General features: G+C 44.5%; 1 protein-coding gene across 1 annotated transcript in view; it reads right to left on the bottom strand.

Moving 5' to 3' along the window:
- Nucleotides 1-5,799: 5,799 nt before the first annotated feature.
- The window catches only part of LOC309568693 (mediator of RNA polymerase II transcription subunit 25-like), a 201,206-nt gene continuing 181,789 nt past the window's right edge, over nt 5,800-25,216 (bottom strand). The window contains exons 17-19 of the mRNA XM_082274434.1: nt 23,690-23,869; nt 13,029-13,236; nt 5,800-5,972 (exon numbers count right to left, since the gene is read on the bottom strand). Coding sequence (XP_082130560.1) covers nt 5,866-5,972; nt 13,029-13,236; nt 23,690-23,869 — 495 coding nt within the window. The 3' untranslated portion in view covers nt 5,800-5,865. The remainder of the gene's footprint in view (nt 5,973-13,028; nt 13,237-23,689; nt 23,870-25,216) is intronic.

Raw genomic sequence — 25,216 nt, 5'->3', positions numbered from 1 at the left:
TTTTTTTTTTTACCAAAAATATGTAGCAGAATAGAAATTGGCCTAAACTGAAAAAAATTGATATTTTACATTTTTTTTATTGGGAATGTTTTATAGCAGAAAAATATTGCGTTTTTTTTCTAAATTGTCGCTCTTTTTTTGTTTATAGTGTAAAATCTAAAAACTGCAGAGGTGATCAAATACAACAAAAAGAACGCTCTATTTGTGGGAAAAAAGGGACATCACTTGGATTTGGGTACAGCATCACACGACCACGCAATTGTCAGTTAAAGCATCATAGTGCCATATCGCAGAAAATGGTCTGGCCATTACCGGGGTAAAACCTTCCGGAGCTGAAGTGGTTAAGTGGAGGCAGCAGCTTTATTACATACCACCTTTTGTTCCTAATAATTAGTCCATAACCTGGATATACCACTTTCATTTTATCCCAAAGAGGGCTGGAGAGCAGATTTTTGGACATTGATCACCCAACCAACAGCCTGAAGCATCTGAATTGATTGTGGACATTTGCAGATACAATGTAAGAGATACAAGTCCTTCAGCTGAAGGTCTTCTAGATCAGCGGTCCCCAACCTTTTTGGCAGAGAGGACCGGGTACATGGAGGGGGGGGGGGGGGGGGTTGGGGGATGTCAATGCAGTTTTTCGCTGTCAATTTGTCAGGGAAATGGCTGGTGTTGTCGCTTCAATCATCACAGCACCATGGTTGATATGGTGTCAGGATGATTGAAGCGCATTATTTTTATTATTACACTGTAATAAAAAATGAAATAGTTCAAATCACCATAATGCAGAATCAGTGTGAGCCCTGAGCATGTCACTTGCCACTGTCCCCTGCCACATCAACTGCCTTCAAATGCGGGTTGTCACTTGCCAGGTCACCTGCCTTCAGATGCGTCTTGTCACTTGCCAGGTTACCTGCTTCAGATGTGGATTGTCACTTGCCACGAGATGCTGCTTGTCACTTGCCACGCCGCCTGCAACCAGATGCAGCCTGTCACTTGCCACGTTGCCTGTCACCAGATGCATCTTGTCACTTCACCTGCCACCAGATACCGATTATCATTTGCTACGTCACTTGCCACATTGCCTGCCACCAGATGCAGCTTGTCACTTGTCATGTCGCCTGCATCCAGATGCAGCTTGTCACTTGCCACGTCACCTACCTTCAGATTCAGCTTGCCACATCGCCTGTCACCAGATGCAGCTTGTCACTTGCCACGTCACCTGCCACCAGATACGGATTATCACTTGCTACGTCGCTTGCCACCAGATTTGGATTATCACTTGCTACGTCACCTGCCACCAGATGCGGCTTGTCACTTGCCACATCGCCTGCCACCAGATACAGACCTGTGATCAGGATGCCCTGTGTTCTTAGAAGGGCAAGAGGAGGTGCTAGGACCTTTATGAATACATTTAAAGCAGAGGATCGGCCAAAAAGCAGCATGACAAACTGGAAGTGACTGTGGATAAAAGGAAATATGCAGATAGGCATCTTGAAGGTCTATGGATGCCAGGTATTTCTCTGGTCTCCGAGGCAATAACCGACCTTCATAATTCCATGCAAACATTTAGAAATAGAATCCATTTGTTGAGAGATTATAGGTGCAGAAAAAGGTGACTACCCCATTGGGTTTGGGTATCGTGAACAGGTTTCAATAGTCTTGTGGCGGCAATAACACAACTACTGAGTGGGTAGAGTTGTGTACTTCTTTAAAACCACTGACTGACCACCAAAACCACTGTCTGGGATGTCTAGGACCCAGAGAGAGGAAAACTAACATTTACCAGCTCTTTATTAGGAAGGGGGCTTTGGGGGAAGACTTATTGGGCTGAAAGAAAGGTTGTGAATTTGAAGCGGATAGAGAGATATTGGGTTCTTTAAAGAAGCAGAGGCTCTTGTGAAAGAGGGTTTTGGAATCCATCAGGTAAAACCTTACCTACAGTGACGTCTTTAATTCAGAGATGGCTGTATTAAATCTATTAGTTATCTGAGAAACTGAGTTGCAGAAAAATCTGTCTTTGCCTGGTAGGCAGCTTGTGTGTCTGAAACAGAACTAGGAGACAGATGCAGAGGTCAGTGTTAAAATCAGGTCCTGCTCTATTTGTAAGGAAAGCTTGAGATTGAGCATTGTGGAGCATTGTGGGGCCTTTGACCGGTCGAAAGGTCACCTGAGTTTTGGCCATGGCTTCCTTCCAAAGCTATGGGTAAGGGTAATCCCCGTGTGGTACTCACCGAGTAGGGTGCAGGATATCGGGTGGTAAGGAGTATGCAGCAACACGGCGTGGATTGTCCTGTAGCAAAGTTCTCATGGCGAAATTGTGGGAGGAAGCACCTGACTACTTAAAAGGGCTCTAGAAGTGTTTCATAGAATGTGTCGGCAGATAAGAACCATTTGGCCCATCTAGTCTGCCCAATATATCTGAATCTGAATCCTATGAATAGTCCCTGGCCCTATCTTATATGAAGGATAGCCTTATGCCTATCCCATGCATGCTTAAACTCCTTCACTGTATTTGCAGCTACCACTTCTGCAGGAAGGTTATTCCATGCATCCACTACTCTCTCAGTAAAGTAATACTTCCTCATATTACTTTTAAACCTTTGCCCCTCTAATTTAAAACTGTGTCCTCTTGTGGTAGTTTTTCTTCTTTTAAATATGCTCTCCTCCTTTACCGAGTTGATTCCCTTTATGTATTTAAAAGTTTCTATCATATCCCCTCTGTCTCTTCTTTCTTCCAAGCTATACATGTTAAGGTCCTTTAACCTTTCCTGGTAAGTTTTTTCCTGCAATCCATGTACTAGTTTAGTAGCTCTTCTCTGAACTCTCTCTAGAGTATCTATATCCTTCTGGAGATATGGCCTCCAGTACTGCGCACAATACTCCAAGTGAGGTCTCACCAGTGTTCTGTACAGCGGCATAAGCACTTCTCTCTTTCTACTGCTTATACCTCTCCCTATACATCCAAGCATTCTGCTGGCATTTCGTGCTGCTCTATTACATTGTCTTCCCACCTTTAAGTCTTCTGAAATAATTACTCCTAAATCCCTTTCCTCAGATACTGAGGTCAGGACTGTGTCAAATATTCTATATTCTGCCCTTGGGTTTTTACGTCCCAGGTGCATTATCTTGCATTTATCCACATTAAATTTCAGTTGCCAGAGTTCTGACCATTCTTCTAGTTTTCCTAAATCCTTTTCCATTTGGCGTTTCCCTCCAGGAACATCAACCCTGTTACATATCTTTGTGTCATCAGCAAAAAGACAAACCTTACCATCGAGGCCTTTTGCAATATCACTTATGAAGATATTAAACAAAATTGGTCCCAGTACAGATCCCTGAGGTACCCCACTGGTAACATGACCTTGTTCTGAATGTTCTCCATTGACTACAACCCTCTGTTGTCTGTCACTCAGCCACTGCCTAATCCACTCAACAATATGGGAGTCCATGCTCAATGACTGCAGTTTATTGATAAGTCTTCTATGTGGGACTGTGTCAAAAGCCTTACTAAAATCTAGATATGCAATGTCTACTGCACCTCCACCGTCTATTATTTTAGTCACCCAGTCAAAAAAATCTATAAGATTTGTTTGACATGATCTCCCTGAAGTAAACCCATGTTGTTTTTCATCTTGCAATCCATGGGATTTAAGATGTTCCACAATCCTATCCTTTAATAGGGTTTCCATTAATTTGCCTACTATTGATGTCAGACTCACAGGTCTATAGTTGCTCGATTCCTCCCTACTACCTTTCTTGTGAATGGGCACGACATTTGCCAATTTCCAATCTTCCGGGACGACTCCTGTTACTAATGATTGGTTAAATAAATCTGTTAATGGTTTTGCCAGCTCACCACTAAGCTCTTTTAAAAATTTTGGGTGTATCTCATCAGGACCCTGTGACTTATTTGTCTTCACTTTAGACAGCAATCTTAGAACGTCTTCCTCTGTAAAGACACATGCATCAAATGATTCATTAGTCATCCTTTGAAGTGGAGGTCCTTCTCCTTTTTCTTCTGTAAAAACTGAACAGAAGTATTCATTAAGGCAGTCGGCTAGCCCTTTATTCTCTTCTACATACCTTCCGTCCTTTGTTTTTAATTTAGTTATTCCTTGTTTTAATTTCCTTTTTTCATTTATATATCTGAAGAATGTCTTATCCCCCTTTTTCATAGACTGAGCTAGTTTTTCTTCTGCCTGCGCTTTAGAAGTTCTTATAACTTGCTTGGCCTCTTTCTGCCTAATCTTGTAGATTTCCTTATCTTCATTGCTCTGGGTTTTTTTATAATTACAAAATGCTAGCTTTTTATTTTTAATGATTTGGGCCACTTCTGCTGAGTACCACAGTGGTCTCTTCCTTTTTTTGCTTTTACTGACAAGTCTAATGCAATTTTCTGTTGCCTTCAATAATGCACCTTTTAAGTAGTCCCATTTCTCCTGGACTCCATGTAATCCGTTCCAGTCTGATAAGGACTCATTTATGACTAATTTCATTTTTGAAAAGTCTGTTTTTCTAAAATCTAAAACTTTTGTTTTTGTGTGGTGTGACTCTTTCACAGTTCTTATATTAAACCACACTGACTGGTGATCACTGGATCCCAAGGTTTCGCCTACAATGACATCATATACCGAATCACCATTTGTGAATACCAGATCCAAAATGGCCTCCCTCCGGGTTGGCTCCTCAACCACTTGTTTGACGGTAAAGTGCACAACCTGTGGGCTGATGTAGCACCTGGCTATTCATCTGAAACTGAGCTCCGAGTAATTGCATTTTAGCGCCAAGTTTTAACAGTCAGAGATAAAAGGTGACCTTGTCTTACCTGTCCACAAACCCTATATAAGGTTCAGGCTTTGCCCATCACAGTGGGCATACACCCAGAAGAGTCTTCAGGGTCTGGGTTTCATAGGGACGAACCACGTTCCTGGACCTGTATACAGTAGTACCCAGCGGCTGACCATGTATTGCACAAAGTACAGAGGTGAGCGCCCATGAAGGATTCAATGCCCAAAGCAACATTACAGTCCATTTTCCCTATTTCATTATATATTACACATTTTAAAGCAAACATTTTTTTGCTCTCTCCATAAAACATCAGAAGCAAGCAGGACAGTTCAACAAACACCCAGCAGGTAACTTCTAAAATAAAGTTTAATTATTAACCATGTAGATGTATTGTGTGTTATATATAGCAAACACCAGAAAAAAAGTTCTTTCTGTAAGAATTTTTTTTACCCAATAAACTATCATGGTTTGAGTGTTGAAAACTGAATGTAAACTGGCCAGGTGCTGCCTTGCAGTAGATAAAGAAAGGAGCACATGTGGAATTCAAAGACTAAACTCTGAAGTCCTTTTTGGAGATTCCTGGACATTGATATCTTGATATGAAATTTACAGAAGGCAAAAATAGTCCGCTTTTGCACATAAGATGGCAGTCTACTTAGGCCTATTGCAGTTGCAAGGTTCATCTGGCTGCAACTCATCAGCCTTAACAGAAAAGGGGGCTTTTCCAAGGTTTACATCCATACACTTATTAGCATGTATAGTAGGCTTTAAAATTTGTTATGCTCTGGCAGACCTGCTAGTGGCAGGGCCGTCTGTGATATACATTTGATATTTTCAGGTCTGTAAAGGTGTATGGCATAACCCCATCTAACAAATGATCCACAATGCTGATTTCAAAGGACTTTCAGATTTTACACATCCCAAAGGCCCTCCTGTAAACAATTATGAGCTGAAGACTATAAATCACTTAGGAGTGCTCCTTCTCAAGTAAGTCAAAATAGTTTCCTTTCTGGATAGTCTCTAAGTTTAGGAAAAGAGAATCACAGTTCATAGGGAAACCCTGCTTTATCTTCAGATTAGGTCCATTAAGATATCATCCTCCATGACACTTTGAGTCTGCACCTGCTGCAGTCCTGGTTGGGGAACTGGTCCGCGGGGTCCTGTGTTCATCATTACCCCTGAAACAATATGAAGTAAACATGTAGGACCAATATTCAGTGGCGATTACCTAGTAGTTCAATTTACAAAATTAAAAACAGATTACATAAATCTAAATTGGGACGCACCAAGCACATACAAAAGTTACATATTTACATACAAATGTTATCCAGCTATGTACTTAAAGCGGAGTTCTGGCCACAGAATCGTTTTTTTTTTTTTTAAATACTTCCCAAAACAGTTATCCATCGCCCTTCATACATCCGCTAATCTGGTTTTATACATTTAAATAATAGATTGACAATCATTAAATCTTACTTTATAAAATGTTTGCAGAGCGCCGCCATCTTTTTCCTGGTAACCCGAAGCCGCTGTGTGCAAATATATGCCCTGCTTCCTCTTTCTAAATGGAGGGGGCCGATGAATGCGGCGCAAAATCTCGCACGTGCCCAATACTATTCGATCGGCATTCCATTCGGTTTCCATAGGGACGGCTGTGCTCCGCCTCTCATTGCATCATTTCCTGTTTGCAAATAACGCGATGAGAGGAGCGGCCGGTGTTCCGTGAAAAAAACCTACCCGTGAGAAATGCCTACCCTCGTCACTTCCGATGCACGGCAGTGTGTTTAATGCGGCGGTTACATTAAAACAGCTCGGCTGAAATATGAGTCATCTCCACTCCAATCCCTGTCACTTCCCTGATCTGGGCTAGTAAATATAAAATCGGCAGCGGGTGTATGAAAAGATAAATCACGGAGCCGAAAGCCGCTTTTATATTTACTAGCCAAGATTAGGGTAGTGACAGGGACAGGAGCGGAGATGACTCATATTGCAGCACAGCTGTTTTAATGTAACCGCCGCGTTACACACACTGCCGTGATCATTTCATACCCTCCGTGCATGCGCACTAGTCAGCTCCTCAGCTGTTCCATTACGTATCCGGGGCTGTGAGCATGCGAACTGCTACGCTGCTCAGCTGTTCCTCACAGGAAGTGACGAGGGTAGGCATTTCTCACGGGGTAGGTTATTCTCACAGGGTAGGTTATTCTCACGGAACACCAGCCGTCTTCGTCCCTGCCCATTGATCCTGGGAGTGATGAGTTATAGCTCCCAGGACGCAGTGCGGGACAGGAAGTGACGGCGCGGGATTAGACCATAGAGTTGCTACAAGAGCAAGAGGTGAAGGTAAATCATCCAATGGGGACCATCATTCTAGTTACAACAGTCTAAGATGGGAATTTGCCTCACTTTGGGAAGATTTCCTTTCATTTTCTGCTGCATTTCCAGGACAAAGTGAAATTCCATAGACTATACTTGTATAAAAGAGTTATAGTATTTCAAAAATATTTCAGTTTATGGCTAGTGTTGGCGAGTTCACTCGTCTGCCTAATGTGACAAGAGGAAAACTCCTAAAAACAGGAGTAACGTGCTGCAAAAGGTGGAGTTAGCCTTCACATCTAAGTATACATGCAAGCAGATATCACAAATTCTAAAACATCACATAACAAAATTGCTGCATGGATGTAATTAGTCTAAACTGAATTAGAAATGTGAAGGGATATTTTATGATTTACATAGTAAGGCAGCAGATAAAGAAAGCAGATACACTCACTAGCCACTTTATTAGGTACACCTTGTTAGTACCAGGTTGGACCCACTTTTGCCTTCAGAACAGGCTTAATTCTTTGTGGCATAAATTTAACAATGTGTTGGAAACATTCCTCAAAAGATTTGGTCCATATGATAGCATTACTGCAGTTGCTGCAGATTTGAAGGCTGCACATCCATGATGCAAATTTCCACCACATCCCCAAGGCGCTCTATTGGATTGAGATCTGTAGACTGTGGAGACCATTGGAGTACAGTGAACTCTTTGTCATGTTCAAGAAACCAGTGGGGAGATGATTTGAGCTTTGTGAAATGGTGAATTATCCTGCTGGAAGTATCCATCAGAAGATGGGTACATTGGTGTCATAAAGGGAAAGGACATGATCAGCAACAATACCCAGGTAGGCCGTGGTGTTTAAATGATGCTCAATTATTACTAAAGGGTCCAAAGTGTGCCAAGAAAATATTCCCCACAACATTACACCACCAGCCTGAATCACTGAAACAGGACAGGATGGATCCATGCTTTTATGCTGTTTATGCCAAATTCTGACCCTGCCATCTGAATGCTGCAGCTAAAATTGAGACTCATCAGACCAGGCAATGTTTCTCCAATCTTCTATTGTCTAATTTTGGTTAGGCTACGTGAATTGTAGCCTCAATTTCCTATTCTTAGCTGACAGGAGTGGCACCCCGTGTGGTCTTCGGCTGCTGTAGCCCATCTGCTTCAAGGTTCAATGTGTTGTGCAATCAGAGATGGTATTCTGCATACCTTGGTTGTGACAAGTGGTTACTTGAGTTACTGTTGCCTTTCTATCATCTCAAACCAGTCTGCCCATTCTCCCCTGACAGCAACAAGGCATTTTGTCCACACAACTGCTGCTCACTGGATATTTTCTCTTTTTCTGACTATTCTCGGTAAACCCTAAAGTTGGTTGTGTGTGAAAATCCCAGTAGATCAGCAGTTTTTGAAATACTCAGATCAGCCCGTTTGGCACCAAGAACCATTCTGATGCCGGTTTGAACTTCAGCAAGTTGTCTTCATGTCTAGCTGCCTAAATGCACTGAGTTGCTGCCATGTGACTGGTTGATTACCAATTTGTGTTACCAAGCAATTGAACAGGTATACCAAGCAATTGAACAGGTATACCTAATAAAGTGGCTGGTGAGTGTATATAAAATGTAAAATTATACCTAAAGTGCATCTAAATAAAATGTGCAAAAAATGTATTTAAAATGTATCAAGCAACCTAGCTGCTGGAATAAGACCGATTGGCTACTAGAATAAGTTTTAAACACAAAAAATATTTTTAGTACTTTTTTGCACATTTTCTTTTTCGTGTAATTTAGGTAAATCTGATCCCCAGGGATCCTTGTAGAGCCAAACTGGAAACAATTGCGTATTTGCCTTTCTCTGCATCAAAACTGCAGGTATTAAGAGGTTAAATTTGATGACTGGATAGACATCTGTTATTTCTTTTTCGTTCATCGACGGACACAGCTTCATATCTTCATTGACAGTTGGGTTATTGCTGCTCTTACTAGGAGTAGGACACTAGGCGGAAAAAGGGTTAACAAAAGTTAACAAGGCCTTACTACGCACATGGGCAGTCCCAGGGGGTTTACTCCCACTTCCTGCTCTAAGATCTAAGTTTTTTTTTTCTGGCTTGCCTAATCAGGAGTAAGGACCTAACTCCCTGCTGGGATCTTTGGTCCTAGCTTTTTCTCTTTTTAAACTCAACTTTTTTTCCTTTTTTATTTTTTCCTTCTACAATCAAGTTGTTCCAGTGAGAACTACAATAAACTGCCGGACTGGGTAACGCACTGCATGTCCTAGATCTTTACGGTCCCTCCAGTCTGGCCAGGGAGCGTGTGCAGACTGTAGCTCCGTGCGCAGTCGGCTGCCCCACAGGGTGGGGGGCTGGGCGGCGAGTGGAACACCTCGTGAGGACGCACAAGACCGGGTCGCGCATACCCCTGGCCCGCAGCGCCCCCATTCCAAGATGGGGAGGTGTTCTGCCTGGAGTGGTGCCCGCACGGTTCAGAAGTTTGGTGAGTAGTGTTCCCCCTTCTTTTCTCCTCTGGGAAATTTCAGGTGGACGCGGGCCCATTCCGGGGGTGGTTGGTCCCTCCTGTGACCTCCCAACCTATCTGGTACCCCATCTTTATCGAGGGTCATCTGTGCTACCCGCAGACCTTCCACGGCGATTAAGGTGTTTCCTTTTCTGGCCTATTTTTATGAGATTGGCACTAGTCATGGGGTTCCCGAAATGCATGGTTGGGATACCCAAGCATTTCGCTAGGAGGTATCCCTTTGAGGAGTCTCTCCTAAAGAAACCAACAGTCCTGCCGTTGCTGGATTCTCAGGTTTCCAGGCTGAATAAGGCCACTCGGTTACAGGGGGGACACTCCGTCCTTTTAAAGACCCTGCAGGCTGAGGCTCTGGTCTGCCATAGTTTCACTGACAGGTGTAATTTTGAGACCAGTGTTCGCCATTAACTTGGTCTCTCATAACAACAGAATGGGCAAGAATTCTGCGCCAGGGTTTGGAAGGGGGTCAACATCCTCCTGAGCTGGCGAGTCGGCGGACCAGCTGATACAGGGGTTGCAGTATATTTGTGATACTTCAGTGGATGCAGCTCAGTTAGCCTGCAGGGTGTCTGACTGCGGTGACCCCTCACCGCATGATTTGGCTGAAATACTGGTCTGTGGACTAGGCTTCCAAAAAGGTACTAACAGATCTTCCCTTTGTGGGGGATTGTCTGTTTAGAGTTTTAATGGAAGAGATAATAAAAAGGTCTCACGGGAAGTAAAAGCATTCTGCTGCCGCAGATTGCAAAGGGCAAAGAGCCTTGCCGCAAATGTGGTTCTGTTTTCTCAGCCCACAAGCGGCCCTTTCGTCCTGTGCAGGATAATCCTCCTGAGCATTCTTGGAGGGTTTCAAGAGACCCTGGGTTGGCAAGTGAAAAGCGTGTCCCTCTGGTCCCGCAGACAAGTCCTCCTCTGCCTGAAAGGACACCCTCACCGGGTCAAGAGGTGGTGGGACGTCTTCGCTTCTTTCCAGATCCTTGGACCTCCTTCATTCAAGACAAATGGGTTCACGAATTGATCCGGTCTGGATACAAGATCGAGATTTGGTCCTTGCCTCCGGCAAGATTTTTTCCTTCCAACCTACAGCTGGGTCCCCGGATCAATTGCAGGACCTTATGGAGGTGGTACAAGATTTGCTCTCGCAAGGGGTCATTGTACCAGTTCCAGAGTTGGAACATTTTCGAGGGTTTACTCAAACCTTTTCACTGTTCCCAGGAAGAAGGGCAAGGTTCATCCAATCTTAGACCCCAAGGCCCTAAACCGCTTTGCGCGGGTTCAAAAATACAGAGTGGAGTCCATTCGCACAGTAGTGGCTTCCCTTCATCAAGGGGATTTTTTGGCCTCCATCGATATCAAGGACGCTTATCTTCATATCCCAATATATGTCGCGCATCAATGTTTCCTTTGCTTTGCCGTGGAAGAGGAACATTATCATTTTGTGGCGTGGTCTCGCCTCAGCTTCTCGGGTGTTCACAAAAGTGTTGGTCCCGGTGCTTGCCTTGCTCAGACAAAGGGGAATTGCGGTACTGGAGTACCTGGATGATCTCCTTCTGCAAGCAGAGTCTCATTCTGTCTTACAGGACGATTTGGACATCACTGTGCGAACCTTACAAGAGTTCGGCTAGACGCTGAATTTTCTGGCAAGGATTTAATCAGACAACGCCACAGCTGTGGCATATGTCAACCAACAAGCGGGCACAAAGAGTGCTCTTGCGGCCAAAGAAGTGGCTGACATTCTAAGATGGGCAGAACGTCATGTTGCAGCCCTTTCTGCTGTGCACATTTTAGGGGTGCAAAAATTGGCAGGCAGACTACCTCAGCCGGCAGGCCCTGAGTCCAGGCGAATAGTCCCTTCACTCGGAGGTGTTTCAACAAATGTGTCTGCAGTGGTGGACTCCCGATGTGGACCTACTTTCTTCTCGCCTCAACAGGAAGGTTCGAGGCAGAAGGGATTCCAGTAATTCTGGTGGCTCCAGACTGGCCTCGTCAGTCTTGGTACGCGGGGTTAGCGTACCAATGCTCCCTGTCGGCTCCCTCTCAGAGAAGATCTGTTGTCTCAGGGACCGATCTTCCATCCTGCCTTACAGTCGCTGGCTATTGAAAGCCAGGTACTGAAGGATAGAGGGGTTTTCGGATTCGGTGATTCCTACTCTAAGAGACCTAGAAAATGTACTTTGGTGTGCGTCTCGGGGATGTTTCCCCCCGTGCCTTCTCAGGATCGCGTCTACTAGAATTTTCACATGGGGGTGTAGATAAGCGTTTGGCTCTGGGCAACATCAAAGGCCAGATTTCAAACTTGGCGATTCGTATTTTAATGCCCGTTAGCCACAAACTCCTTGGTTCACACTTTCGTAAAAGGAGTTCACCATATGGTCCCTCTTGTGAGGTCCCCAGTGCCTCCATGGGATCCTAATTTGGTATTATCGTTTCTTCAAAAAACCGCCTTTCGAGAATATTCACGAGATTCCTCTACTGACTATCACATAAGGTGGCCATTACTTCGGCATGCAGGGTTTCAGAACTGGCTGCGTTGTCCTGTTGGACGCCTTACCTGGTGGTCCACAGGGACAAGGTGGTTCTACGTCCCTGTCAGTCATTCCTTCGCAACGTCATCTCGGGCTTCAATTTAAATGAGGACATTGTGTTACCTTCGCTGTGTCTTAAGCCAAAACATCCAAAAGAGATTGCTTTACATTCCTTAGATGTGGTCCGCGTCATCATAGTGTACCTGGAGGCGATTCGAAAATCGGATTCCTTATTTGTACTTACGGATGGACCTCGTAAGTGGCAGGCCGCATCTGCCGCGACCATTTCCAGATGGATCAGGCAGACAGGGGTGCAAGCCTATTATATTAAGGGTCAGGTTCCTCCTTTCCCAAGGCGCATTCTGCGAGGGCACTTATTGCCTCCTGGGCCTTCCGTCACCAGGTGTCGGTGGTCCAGGTGTGCAAGGCGGCTACCTGGTCGTCGTCTGCATACATTCACCAAATTTTACAAGGTGGACGTCCTGGCATCTGCGGATGCTGCTTTTGGCCGCAAAGTCTTGCAGGCCGCTGTTGGGAGGCTGCAGCCTCTTGAGGGTGTGTTTTTTTCCGATAGGTGAGCCCCAGATGTTCCTGGTTGGGCTCTTTGATTACCTGGTTGGCTATGTTTAGCCTTTTTGGTTATTTTTTGCTGTATGCCCACCCCTCATGATGACAATGCTTTGGGATGTCAATGAAGATATGAAGCTGTGTCCGTCAATGAACGTAGGAGAAAACAGGATTTTTGTCTTTGCAGTAAGACAAAATCCAGTTTTTTCAACCTTAATATGCAAATGACATTGCAAGCTAAGCATGAAGATATATTACCATACTAGTAAGAGCTTTGAATCTTACCTGGCATAGGTGCCCGTTGTGCCATCTGATTGCCCCACTGTTGTGTTGGTGCTTGGTGCATAAGTGACTGTCCTGGCATCTGCAGCTGTGACTGTCCAGGGGCTTGGTGCTGCATCTGTTGCCCCAGTGCTTGGTGGGGGAGCATGCCTTGTGCTGTCTGCTGCATGTGGTGCAAAGGCTGCTGGGTCTGAGGAACACTGGGCTGTGGCTGCAAGACAGGGCACAAGTCATTACAACAAATTAAAACTAAACTGTGATTTAGAGTCAATCTTATTTTAACATGCTTACACTGACAACACTTTAAACTGAAGTTTGACATTGTTCAAATATTTAACACATAACAATGCTTGTAGCACTAGGAGTCAGATAAAATGCAATAAAATAGAAATGGCTATCTCCCCGGCTAAAACTGACCATACATGGATTGAAATTCCGCCAGTTGGGAGGGGGGGGGGGTGTCCCTGACATGATGACGCTTGCGCCCACGTTGGAGTAGGTGGTCCGCCGCCCGAACCCCTGCTGCCGCCTGATGTTTGTAGTACCCCGCGCTAAGGGAAGTCACCACCCGGTCGCCTGAATGTTCTGGCAGGGGCTCTACACTGCTGATCCCCGGACCTCCTGAATCCCTCTCCTGTCACCACCATGACTGGATGTCTCGATTTGCCCACCGTTGCACCGACGTGGTCCTGCTGCTTTTCCACTCTCCTCCACTGGCAGAAGCTGAAGGAGAGCACTGTGATGTCCTGTCCGCCCTGAACTGCTCCTCTGGAGTGGTAAGCCTGCTTTAAGGGGGGGGGGTCTCAACTGAAGGGGTCCGAGAGAGCACTTTTGGTGAAGCCCCATGAACCAGCACAGTACACCATTTCACTGACGGTTCCATCCCTTTGGGGACCCTCTTACAAGAAGAGATAAGTAACAGAGCTTTAGCTGGACTATGGAGGAAAAAAAATAAAAAAATAAAAAACCCCAATGACGACAAATGGCTCTTTATAATAATAACAACTATTAAAGGGACTATTGTTGCTGCACTCTTTAGTTGTTTTCTGTATATCCCGAAGCCTCCCTTTCTGACTTAACAGGTCTGAGCCCCCCTGGCCTTTACAGACTGCATGTTAATACCGCTTCTAGCAGTAAACTATTCAACATTGCTGCTCCTCCTATCAATAACTACTCGCGGATGCTCAGGCACCTCTCTTTACTTTCACTTCTCTATCTTACAATTAAGATCATCCAGGATTAAAGATGAGAGGTAAATCAAAAGCTAGCAAACTAAACCAACCTCCCCCTAGCCCGGTAAGTATCCAGCGATATAGGTCAGCAAAGACTAGCTTGGTGGAAGAGGGGCTTGAAAGCCCTAGACTGGGGTCCTCAGGGCGGTCAGGGATGGGAAAGCAAAGACCTATAATGGAGGAACCCCCAGCGGGGAGGACCAGTGCCATAGGAGCAACCGAACCAAAAAGTTCTGTAGGGATACCTTATGGGGGATCTAAAGTGCAGGCTCTAAAGGGGACTGCCCAGACCTAATAGCAGAAGGGGATGTGGTTTTGGAGTAACCCCACGCAGGTCTACCTCTCATCATCAAAGAAGCCCTGGCAAGGTTGCTGTCTAAACTGGAAACATCTCTGAAATTGGACAGCGACAGTCAGGGCAGACACTGGACAAGCTTTTGGCCGGGTGGAGGAAATGGAGGGAAGACTATGTCCACCACCGATTACTGGAGGACTTGAGCAAACAGATGAAATTGCTGCAGAGAGCTAATCGGTCCTTATTGTACAAGCTAGAAGACCAGGAGAATCTAAGTCGAAGGAAAAATGTGCGAATAAAGGGCTTACCAGAGAAGCAGGGAGGAAGACCTGATGAAAGTAGTGCGGTGCCTCTTTAACCACTTGTTGGCAAAGGAGTCCCCAGAAACTTTAAAAATCGATAGAGTGCATAGGGTGGGGAGATATCAAAGCCAGTCTGAGAGCGCCCCAAGAGATGTGATTGTGAGGTTCCATTACGTAGAAGAAAAGACGATAATTATGGAAAAGATCCAGAACTCTTCTGGGATTACTTTTGCAGGAGTGAACTTACAGCTATATGCTGATTTGTCGACCGATACCCTGGCAAGGAGGAGACTCTTCAAACCCCTGACAGAACATATGCGGGCCTCTAATATGTCATACCGCTGGGGTTTCTCGGCCTGTCTTAAAGGGAGGAAAGATGGACACACTGTGGTTTTGAGATTTCCAGAGGAATTGAGAGAATTCTGTAGTGAATTGAATTTTTTTCCCTCCCCCCTTCTTTTCTTCCTTTTTGCAGTGGTGATGGGGGGAGAGGGTTGGTGAGTATACTGGTCCAGTGGGTGGGGACGGACTGGGAAAATCTGGACATTTGTCCAACCCTCTGAGGGGATAACCTCTTTGGGAAGGGTAATGGGGTGGGGGGGTTTACAGGTCAAGGAAAAGAAGCGCTAGCTGCTCCTTTGGCTGTCCATGGCTCTGGTAAATTGAGTGTCCTACAATGTTAAAGGCCTAAAGCAAAAGAGATAAGGTAATTAAAAAATTGCATAATTATGGTGCTGGAGTAGTCTGCCTACAAGAAACACATATTACACATGCCTCAGGGATTAAATTGTCCTCTCGGCTTTTTCCTATGTGGTCTCAAGCCATTCCCGGGGAGTAGCGATTGGATTTGACAGGAGCACTTTTTTACGTTAAAGGAGCAGCTAGCAGATCCCGAGGTGAGGTTATTGTTTATTAAGGGAAGATTGCTCAACATGGAGTTTACCTTTGCAAATATTTACTCCCCTAAGAGAGATCCAAATAAGATCTTGAGGAAAACCCTGAAAAGACTGATGATATTTAAAGAGGGGAGGCTTATTGTAGTGGGAGACTTAAATATGGGGTTGGACCAGCGTTTGAATTCATCGACGGGGACTTCCCATCTCAAAGACAGAACAAAACTAGGAGATTATTGGGGGGACAACCAGAATTTAGAGACTACACCTGCTACTCCTACGTACATGGGTCTTACTCAAGGATCGATTATATTTTAATAGAGCTTTAACTTCTAGTCTCCCTTAAGGATCCGACAATTAAGCCCATTACACTCTCTGATCACGCCCCAGTGATAGTTCAGTTAGATTTATTTTTAGCAGCACATAGAGGAAAGGCCTGGAAACTGAATGACTCGCTCATTCAGGATCCTAAGATAGTCCAGAGAGTAGAGAAGGAGTTGGAGAGCTTCTTTGCTATCAATGATCTACCAGAGACCCCATGAACTACCCTATGGGAATCGCATAAGGCTTATATAAAGGTATTTATAGGCATCGGGACACAAAGATAAAGGAAAAGGAGAGGATGAACCAGCTACTTAGGAAGAGACATACATTGGAACAACGGACTAGACCCAAAGGCATCCCAGAGAAGCGAGAGCGGATTGAGGAGAGGATCTTTATAGTCATTTAACTCCCTGACACACCATAGGCTGTAGATATGCTGAGTCAATGCAACAGTAGTTCACTATGGTGCCAGATAGGAGCTCTGCTATAGGGACTGGAATCATCGACTATGTTAGCCCTGTGAAGATTGGATACGTTTTAGACTTTAGGATGACGCGGATGAACACTGCTGCTATTTACTGGTTTTCTAAACGCATGTATGTAGGGTAGGCGTTCTCAGATACTGCGGGGATTGCTGTACATCTGTTTATATGGACAGGTGAATATAGATGAGAACAGGATTAAATATGTTTTCAAATTTCCATTTATCCAGATGCCATACGCACTCCCGGGGAAAACTAAATACTACCATCTTGAAGCATTGGCCATCGGGGTCTGCCACTCTCTATAAGCACGGTCCAGTCTGCACCATTCGGTCTGTCGCCGAGGGTGGGTGCTATGCTGGCTCCCCCCTTGGGTGGCGACTTAGGAATTGTGGCTCCTCATATCCCAGGGCACACACGGCTGAACCTGTACCTGACTGTTAATGACAGAAAAGCAGAGGCTGTGGCACACAATGGATAAAAAACAATAAAATCGGCGCTCAATTCATCCCCAATAAAACTAGATAATAGAACTCACTTAAAATATACACATCAATAATAAATACGTGACATCAAAATAAATAATAGTGATGTGATAAAGTGCATAAGTGCCAAAAGTGCATAAACAAGTGAAAAAAACTCCAATGGATAGGAGCAAAGAGCTATAACCGATGATAACAAACAAATGTCACTGTAAAGAAAAAAGTGACAGTGAATTGAAGTGATGGTAAACTGATCAAAGCCACCAACAAGGTATAATCAGAAGTGAAAAATAAAGATAACAGATAATACACAGTAAAAGAACAATAAATATCTGTGTAATAAATAAACTGTGACTGTATGAAAAAAAGCAAATAAATAAACCCAAAATACTCAAAAAGTGAGGGTAAAAGCACATAAAGTAAATAACGTATGAGCAAATGTTCATAAATGATTCATAAGTTCATAAATAGTGGAAAATCCATAAAGGTGCTAATGTGCAAAAATTGAAGAAAGTGAGGGAAACTGAACAATCACAACTTCCGGTCTCTGACGGAAGACGTCTGACGTCATTTCCGGTCCGCGGCCGAGACCGGAAGTCTCTGTATTGAAGCTCCATACCACTTGCCACGCTACATGCTGATTTTTTTATGAAGAAAAATGTGAGTTAATCACCGTATGTTTTATGATAAATAAATTGCTTGATTTTAAACTTGCTACACTATGAAGTCCTTCCCCTTTATTTGGTGTTTGAGCCTGAAACCCACTTAGGATACTCTCTCCCTTGATGTCTGATGTTGGTTACCCATAAGGATCTTTACAGCCTACCTTAAAGTGACCACCACAGAACCGTTCACCAGCCCATTGGAGACCATGCTACCTATTGGTACAAACACTCATAAAGAGTGTTTTGGAGGTGAGCGGCCATTTCACTCATTTAGGATATATGCTCACCATCACCTGAGAAGCAGTTTCCCGCATCTTGTGATTGTTCACAGTTTCCTGCACTTTCGTCAATTTTAGCACCTTTATGGATTTTTCACTATTTATGAACTTATGAATCATTTATGAACATTTTCTCATACGTCATTAACTTGGTGCTTTTACGCTCACTTTTTTGAGTATTTTGGTTTATTTGCTTTTTTTCATATAGCCACAGTTTATTACACAGATATTTATTGTTCTTTTACTGTGTGTTATCTTTATTTTTCACTTCTGATCATACCTTGTAGGTGGCTTTGATCAGTTTACCATCACTTATCACTTCAATTCACTGTCACTTTTTTCTTTACAGTGACATTTGTTATCGTTTATAGCTCTTTGCTGCTATCCATTTGAGTTTTTTTTCACTTGTTTATTCATTTTTATGCACTTTTGGCACTTAATCACATCACTATTTATTTTGATGTCACGTATTTATTATTGATGTGTATAATTTAAGTGAGTTCTCTTATCTAGTTTTATTAGGGATGAATTGAGTGCTGATTTTATTGTATTTTATTCATTGTGCCACAGCCTCCGCTTTTCTGTAAGTCAGATCTCAAAAGGCCGGCGATTCTTCAACCAAGATCATGGTCGCCTTATTTAACCAGGAAACCGGGGGTCCACCAACGGTAGAACAGTCCACTTTTTAAGGAGGAACTCTTCAAAGGGGTACCTCTTTGCAAAGCGTTTAGGAACCACAAAGGGATATTTTGGACGTTCCCACTCTTTTGCAACAAATCTCTCAAAATAGAAGGGAAACGGAAGCCCCTTCGCTGCTCTAGATGGCTTGCGAGTGCCAAAGGGTACCCGACGCCTCCCCGCAGCTTTTTCCTACATTTTTTAAAGTTTCACGCACAGACAAAATCAGTGTGCCCACCAGCGCCTCTTCGTGCTACAGGAGTGGAGGAATCATCCTATCAGAAAAGTCAGGACGCGTGGCCGCAGACCCCGCAGGGTCTGCCACGTCCGCGGTGGCCAATTCAGAATCTGAGCAGACAGATAAGGCAAGGGAATGCAGGGGTGCGCTTTTTGCTAGCCTGCCGCCCAAAAGCCACCTCCACCTGGGACACAAAGGACTCCACGACTGCCGTCAGTGCAAGAATAGATGGTTGGGCCCCGCAGCCTCTGAGAGGGGGTCAGGTGAGGAAACGTGCTCCAAAGACTCCATGAGTAAATAAGGGGACCCCCACAAAAAAAGCCAAACACTGCTAAGGGACACACCCACCCTGCTGGTAACACCACCTGGTCACCAGCAACAGAGCACCCTACAATCCTGCAGCATAGAGAGGGAGGACCCCACCAGACAGGCACCGGGATAAACTGCACTCCACGTGTGGTACCCAGGAAGACAAGAGACCCAGGATTCAGCACCAGGAGACAAGGAGGGTCCCCCACAACCTAAATGGCCGCCCAGAGGCTACTCTGTAATGGCTGCCGCTGATTCCTTTGCTGGACCAACGAAAAATGGCTTCCAGACTACACAAACATGGCCGCCGGCCTATACACAATATAGGCCACGACAAAATGCGGCTCCAGGAGGGATCCCTGGGGCCCAGGAAAGGTACCACAAGGAAGGGGGGAACTGGGCAGGAGCCATCACTAGGTACAGTACTCCCCCTGCCCAGACGCGGGAGGTGAAACCCCCCCCCCGCCAGTACAGCACCATGCCCCAGAAACAGCGCAGAGCACCACACTACCCCATATGGGGGGGGGCTAATGACCCACAGGGACCACCAGAGTACAGGGGGGGCCTAACGGGAAGGAGGGGGAAAACCGCACTAAGGAGGGGCCTGTGTCCACCCCAAAACCCTTCAGGGGGGTCAGCTACTCACCATACCAGGAACCAGACAGGCACCGATCCACCGAACCAGACAGAACCTCTTCGCCATCAAAATGGGGGCTGTCGGCCAGCAGGAACACTGCGACACAGGCCAAGACCCGGTCGTATGCGACCTTGCAAGGTGTTTAACTCGCAGGCCACCCCCCGTCCGGACAGGCTATGTCGCGGCTGACCTAGCGCGGAGCTGTGCTCTGCACATGCTTGCTGTCCAGACTGGGGTGACCGCTGGATTATCCAGCCCACTGCCTAGTCCAGCAGTTGATTGTAGATTCTGAAACTGAGTACCTATAGAAGAGAGGGCGAGTATACCTCCTTGGACTGCCCATAGGCGTGGTCGAGTTTTTTTTCTTTTCTGCCTAGTGTCCTATTCCTGTAGGGGGCAGTATAACCCACTGGTCAAGAATCTAAGGAGCTCTGTCTGTCAATGAACGAAAGACAAATAGTAGCTGTCAACTTATTCACTCATGAGATCTCATGAGATTTATAATTGCCAAATGTTGAAAAAAAATGTTTTGAGAATTTCAAATATATCATAAAAACGTAAAAAGAGAAGGAAATTATGTAATTATGGTATACTTAACTCTTTTTGTACATAGTATTACTCCACTTTGAATGGTTCAAGTGGAGTAACCCTTTAAGGTGGTCTGTCACGTTAAATGTTTCATATATATAATAATAAAAATAAGGATTTAGCTAAGGATATATAGCCCGAGAGAGTAGTTATGTGTATTATATGTACATTTTTAGCAATGGTTTTATCGATTGTTCGAGATGATGATTGTATTTGAAGGGTAACTCCACTACCATGGGAAAAAATAACAGCAAATAAAGAAAAACAATACTGCGTATACAATTGCGACACAAATCCTATTGTGATTGAATGTTATTACAAATGACTTTCCTTTTTAATCTGCAGCTGTTGTGTTTTTCTGAAAATGCAATGCCATATGGCTACCTGGAGCTGTTCTGTACACAGAATGTATACTGACCACTCCCCAGAAACAATTTCCTGCTTGTGTGATTGGCTCGCCAATTTTGCCAGAAGTCTGCCTAAGATACATGTCAGATTTCTGGCATCCCCTGCAACAAAAATTTCATTTTTGGTGAGATACTCCCAAAAGGCAAACGTCTAAAGGGATGCAGAACCAGCAGCTTTCCTCATTAGAGCCCTGCAGCTGCCCCAGCTGATAATTATGAAACCACTCCCATTTTACCCACTCAGCACAGAGGAACAAACAATGTTTTATTCATAACAACAAAAGGTAGGAATCTGCAACAAAGTTTGTTAAAATCCTTGCAATGTACAGAGATCACCCTGAGGAGAATGTTTTCTTCTCAACAAAAGTGGAGTTATGCTTTAAAGGACTGTATTGTGCAGCACATCCAACTGCCCAGGGAAGACTTAAATTGATGAAATATACTTAGGGAGGGGATTTGATGTGCTGTCACGCTGTGCTGGGTTAGTGCTTGGGGATATGGAACGGATATGGAACAGAACACATCCAGTTTTAAAATTTTATGCTCAAATACCAGTGTCAGGAGGACACCTTAGCTTGTGAGTGCAATATTTAAAACATGGAAGTTGTTTAAAAGGTTTTACATTAAGTGAGGTTTTCTCTCTTCCATTTATAATCTGGTACCTGAGGATTTGAAGATCTGAAAGATTACGGTATCCGGGGAGGATCGTATGTGTATAGACTCTGCAGAGGATCGTTTTAGATAAGAGAATGCACTGTATGCTCATGCTGGTCACGGCAGCATGATATCTGGTGAGTTTTTTGGACATAAGTGGTGGTGGCTGCTCACAGATAGTGCATTCAACAGAAGAGGACATTTTTTGTTTGCATATATGTTTTTTATTTCTTGTTTTTTTTTTTTTTCTTTCTTTGAATAGAACACAACATTGGAGATCCCTTGCAGAAATTTTTGTGGTTTTTCATAGAACCGCATAAAAGAACTTTCATATAGAGAATTTATTCATGTTTTTTATTTAAGTATTTTTTTATACACATTCAATTGTTGTTTGATTGTTTTTATATTTATATTTTCTGATTATTTTTTGCATGTTATAATTAGATGTATGCATATCTAGTACACTAGTGAAGTTTATAGTTTCAATTTTCACAGGAGACATACGGTTCACAGTTAGCCCCCGTTCACACTAAGGCGACCTGTGAGGCGACCTGGTCGCCTCACAGGTCGCCGTAGGTCGCCTCCCATAGGGAAGCTGCGGACCCGTTCAAATAGGAGCGACACAAGTCGCTCCGACTTAGAAAAAGGGTCCGGAGCTTCTTTGGGGCGACCAGGAGGCGACCGCCATAGACTTCAATGTTATGAAGTCCGTGGCGGCCGCTCCGAGGTCGCGGCGCGCTGCTCGCACCGCGATCTCGGAGGTCGCCCCGGGAAGTAGCGTCGCGTGTATGTGAACCGGCGCTGAGTTTGTTTGATTGAGTCACTGTCACTTATGCATCTGATTACATTAGTCTAGGATACTTTGTTGCAAATAGCACGGCCACGGTCACACATTTTGGTATAGATAAACATTCATGTTTTGAATAGAATTACTTATTGGGTAACAGCACTGGTTTTTATAGACAAATATCTAAGCTGAGTTATATCTCAGCAATACAGCGGCAGTGCAATATATTCCCATTTGATTAGATCTGGGCACGGTTCCAGCTCACACCTTTAGGACAGAAATGTCAGCTTTTCTCTCGTGTTCATACATGCCATCAGTTCCCAAAACTACTACTTTTTATATCAAGAGTTTTTACAGTGAGGCCTGTTGTCCTAATAGGACGAATGGCTACTCACAACTCTACTTATCTGCATTTTTTATGCCTATACCCTCTAATTTATAATGCCCACACCACATGGGACATAACGTTTGCATTACTGAAGTTAAAGAGATTGTAAATTCTAGTTTAAAAAAAAAAAAAAAACAAAACAAAAAAAAAAATAAATAAATAAAAAGAAAACACAAACCTGTTATACTTACTTCTGTGCAGTTGGTTTTGCGCAGGGCAGCCTGGATCCTCCTCTTCTCGGGTCCCTTATTGCTGCTCCTAGCCCCTCCCTCCTGTTGAGTGCCCCCACAGCAAGCAACTTGCTATGGGGCACCCGAGCCGAGCTGCAGCTCTGGGTGTCCATTCAGACATGGAACTGCTTCTCGCACCCACCCCCTCTCTCTCCTGATTGGCTGACTTTGAGTGATAGTTGCAGGAGCCAAGGCAATGAGGCCCACTGCCCCCTGCCAATTATTTTTTTGCTGGGGAGGTAGGAAGTCAGGTTGGGGGCACGGCCACAGTAGCTTCCAACTAACGGTAGGCAGAGGCTGCCTCGAAGGGGGGAGGTGAGAATGTGCAGTGTTTCTATCTTCTACCACCATGACCACTTCAAATCACTGAAGTGGTCATGGTGGTTTATTATCTCTCAGAAGAAGTAAATCTCTGTATACTGATTCCATTTCATTTGATCACCCTCTAGTTGTGCTAAATTAGTGTGGGGGGGGGGGGGGGTGCGGCGGCGTGGGAAGGGTGCGGCGACAATTTTATTACTTATATACCTTAACTATAGTATATACTTTATATGCGACCCGAGAAAATTTCTCTACACTCAATGTGGCCCAGAGAAGCCAAAAGGTTGGACACCCGTGGTCTAAACTCTGTTGTATAGAACTATAAGTGATTTTTTTTTTTTTAACTCAACAGAAAGTGTTACTTCATTATAGGCTACATTAGGGTTAGGTTATATGTCCAGTCTAGATAGAAACAAATGAAAAAGTGTTCTACTTTGGGTAAATTCCTTAGGCAACAAGACTATTCATACTTACTGGCTGTTGGCTGAGCAGGAGGTTGCGAAGCTGAGGGTTGGCACCAGGATTCTGTGGTCTTAACATGGCTCCCCCCTGAGGATTCTGAGATTGACCTGGAGTTTGGACTGTAGCTTGGGAGGCCTGCTGAGGCTGAGTGGTGCCCTGGGGAGGCTGTTGCTGTGGCAGCCGAATATGTAACTGAAATAAGAAACCATTAAATTAATGTCAATGCTGAAAATAACACATGTGCAATGTTTCTATTGGCCATGATGTAGGGGATAAGCCAAGGTAGAGCTGGCAAAAATTTGAATTTACAACATAGGAACATTCAGGCTTCTTAGCATAAATAACTTGCCATCGTAAGGGGGCTAACAAATGTCTAGAACACTTTTCTGGGAAAATATGATAGGTTGCCTCTGTTTAATGCTGTAATTGTATGTAATATATACATAATACATAACAAAAAAAAGAAAAATAACTGGATTTTTGTAAGAACTTACCTTAAAATCCTTTTCTCTGAAGTTCATCGACAGACGCAGCTCCATCTAGTCAGAGACTATAGGGTTACAGGAATAGGCACTAGGCAGGAAAAAAAGCTTAACCACACCTATGGGGGCTGTCCCTGCAGGCATAACCCCACACACCCTGCTATCATCAAGCAGTTTAATTGCAAGCAGTGTTTAGAATAGAAAAAACCCCATTCACTCTGAAGTAGAGGCTGCGTCTCAAACTTCAGAGAAAAGGATTTTACGGTAAGTTCTTACAAAAATCTAGTTTTCTCTATCGTTCGACAGACGCAGCTCCATCTAGTCAGACTATAGGGATGTCTCAAAGCAGTATATTTATGAGGGGTGGGAAGACAACGCAAACAGAAAAATAACTCCCCCAGGAACAACTGGAGCTCACCCTGAAAACACAATACACCCTCAAAGAGCAAAAAAAAAAAAAAAAAAAAAGCAGTTCTCTTTAACCACTTGCCGACCGCCGCACGACTATCTACGTGGGCGGTCAGCCCCTCACAGGCAAAGTGACGTAGGTCTACGTCGCTCGCCTGTGAGGGTTTAGGGAGCGAGCGCGCGCCGCCGGAGGCGCGCTCCCGCTCCCGCGTGGTCACGGACCCCCCCGCGCGCGTGACCGGCGGACCCGATCGCCGCCGGCCACTCTGCGATCGGCGGGGGAGAGGGAGATAGTCAGGCAGCTTGTGTAAACAAGCTGCCTGTCATTCTCCTCTCTGTATGAGAGCTGATCACATGGATCTACTATGTAGATCCATTGATCACTCCTCATACAGTTGAAGCCACAGCCAATCACAGTTAGAATCACGCCCCTAGGGACACACACAGCCCCTCCCTCTCAAATAAAGTTAACCCCTTCACTACCAGTGCATTTTTACAGTAACAGTGCATATGTATAGCACTGATTACTGTAGAAATGTCACTGGTAACCCCAAAAGTGTCAAAAATGTCAGTCAAGGGTCCGATCTGTCCGCCGCAATGTCGCAGTACCGCAAAAAAAATCGCAGATCGCCGCCATTACGCGTTAAAA

Source organism: Pelophylax lessonae, assembly GCF_965119305.1.
Source record: "Pelophylax lessonae genome assembly, chromosome: 12".
In the NCBI taxonomy this organism is placed as follows: Eukaryota; Metazoa; Chordata; class Amphibia; order Anura; family Ranidae; genus Pelophylax; species Pelophylax lessonae.
Note: the sequence above shows the minus strand (reverse complement) of the source record. Positions and strands in the feature narration are given on the sequence as shown.